Here is a 1722-nt window from a genome sequence, read left to right as displayed (position 1 = left end):
TATTTAGACTGGTCGGCGGGTGGGTCCCGGCGGTCACACGGCCATCCGGACGGGCGGGATGCAGACCTATACTTGGCATCACGGACGGACCGGCCGAACGGGGTTTCGACAGCACGGGTTCGACGAATCTTTGGACGTCAGTGACTGATGTAAATTTAGCAATTATGATATCGCCATGTACAATCTGGGCCATTCCGCCCCCAATGGCGTCAGTCATCCTCCAAGGGACCAATCGCACCCGTTCAAGTCCTGCGGCGGCTTACCAATCTGGCGGCTTGGGTAGCATGGGCCACAGCAGCGCCTTTGACCACGACGACATTCTCCAGGGGCTGAGTAAAATCAATGCACCTATCCCCTGCGGGGTCAAATATGCGATAAGCTTGGCCAGAAACCACCAGGATAGTCATCAACGTCTCGGTAAGGTCAACGCAATTGCTGTCATCACCCGTCAAGGCGTAGGTGTCGCCACCGACAGCTGCCAACAGTTTTTTTCATAATGCTCGCGCATTCACTCATTCGCGCTTAGAATTTTAAAGTGGACGGGCGTGGGCTAACTTATATGATGGCCTGGCGACCAAAGGGGCGCAGCATCCTGCGTCTTCATACCTTCTGGGCGCCATGGTGACATGCCATCATAATGCGTATGGCATGCTGCACGTCGTGAATATATAGTGTCAATCGGAACCGCAACCCCCCTACTCTCTGTCCAAGGCCAGTCATGAATACTCTGCATTGCATTGTGTATGTGGCAGACGTACTGCTTCAGTTGCTGCTAGGTGCCCTGTGAAGCATGCTCTCCGCGAGGAAAGCTGCAGGGTGAGCGAGGCTCATCTTGGACAGCAGCAACCGTGCGTGGGTCACTATGGGCATGTAAAGGGGCAACGGCTGCGGCAATGGCCAGTTGCGCTGCTCGCCGCTCGACCTGTGGCCGTAATTTGGTTCCAAGTCCGGCCGGTCGTCCGAAGGCTCCTTCTTGATCGTCTCCTGTGGCGATTCGGTCGTCTCGGCTGGGCAGCGATCGTTGTCATCCTGATGTGGCATGGGAACAACATCGAGGATGCCATGTCCGGGCTCCTCGACCGCGAGGCTCAAGAGACCCGACGCACACACAAAGTATGGCATCAGTGGTGGCACCGTCCGCAAACCGAACGTGCCGACATATGCCTCTGAGAGCCCAAGAATGGACTGCGCTGCCTGCAAACAGATCTGGCGCGGATGCATATGAAGCCCCACGAGAGGCATGCTAACGTACGGCCTGAAAAGAGAAAGCTGGCAAAAATGATAATACATGCTGATGAACAATCAGCTTTTCACTGGTCCGTGCGGACATGTATACGGCCATATATAGAACACGTATGCATTGATATGTGAGCGAGACGGGGGTTATATGTGGGCTCATACTGGATGAAAGCCACAAATGGCGAGTTGCTCCCTTCTGCTGCGAGCATTGCAAAGAAACTCTCGTGCCAGTCGAGACACCGACGGTATACCAACACTACTTCATCGCCCGTAGCCGCCGGTGGCCACACGAGAAGCTTGTATACCCATTCGGTGAGCTGAAATATCTTGGCAGGGATGAGCTGGAGGCTACTGAGCTGAGACCTGCACTCGCCTGCCAGTATACCTGTTGTAGGATCCGAATCTCGACTTTCCAAACCCCTGCACCCGTGGCTGCTTTAATGGTGGCCAGCTCAGGCGCTACATCCTTCCCTGCATTTTTAC

At 54.9% G+C, this 1722-nt stretch overlaps 1 protein-coding gene across 1 annotated transcript; it reads right to left on the bottom strand.

Annotated features, from left to right (window-relative positions):
- Nucleotides 1-762: 762 nt before the first annotated feature.
- Nucleotides 763-1221, bottom strand: PLICBS_010181 (uncharacterized protein; the record flags this gene model as incomplete). Its single annotated transcript, XM_065601877.1, has 1 exon — nt 763-1221. The coding sequence occupies one exon, from the start codon at nt 1219-1221 to the stop codon at nt 763-765; it is 459 nt and encodes a 152-aa protein (XP_065457949.1).
- Between the last annotated feature and the right edge of the window lie 501 nt (nt 1222-1722).

The sequence above is a fragment of the Purpureocillium lilacinum genome, assembly GCF_023168085.1.
Source record: "Purpureocillium lilacinum CBS 284.36 DNA, scaffold_8, whole genome shotgun sequence".
In the NCBI taxonomy this organism is placed as follows: domain Eukaryota; kingdom Fungi; phylum Ascomycota; class Sordariomycetes; order Hypocreales; family Ophiocordycipitaceae; genus Purpureocillium; species Purpureocillium lilacinum.
This window is presented reverse-complemented; position numbering and strand designations above follow the sequence as displayed.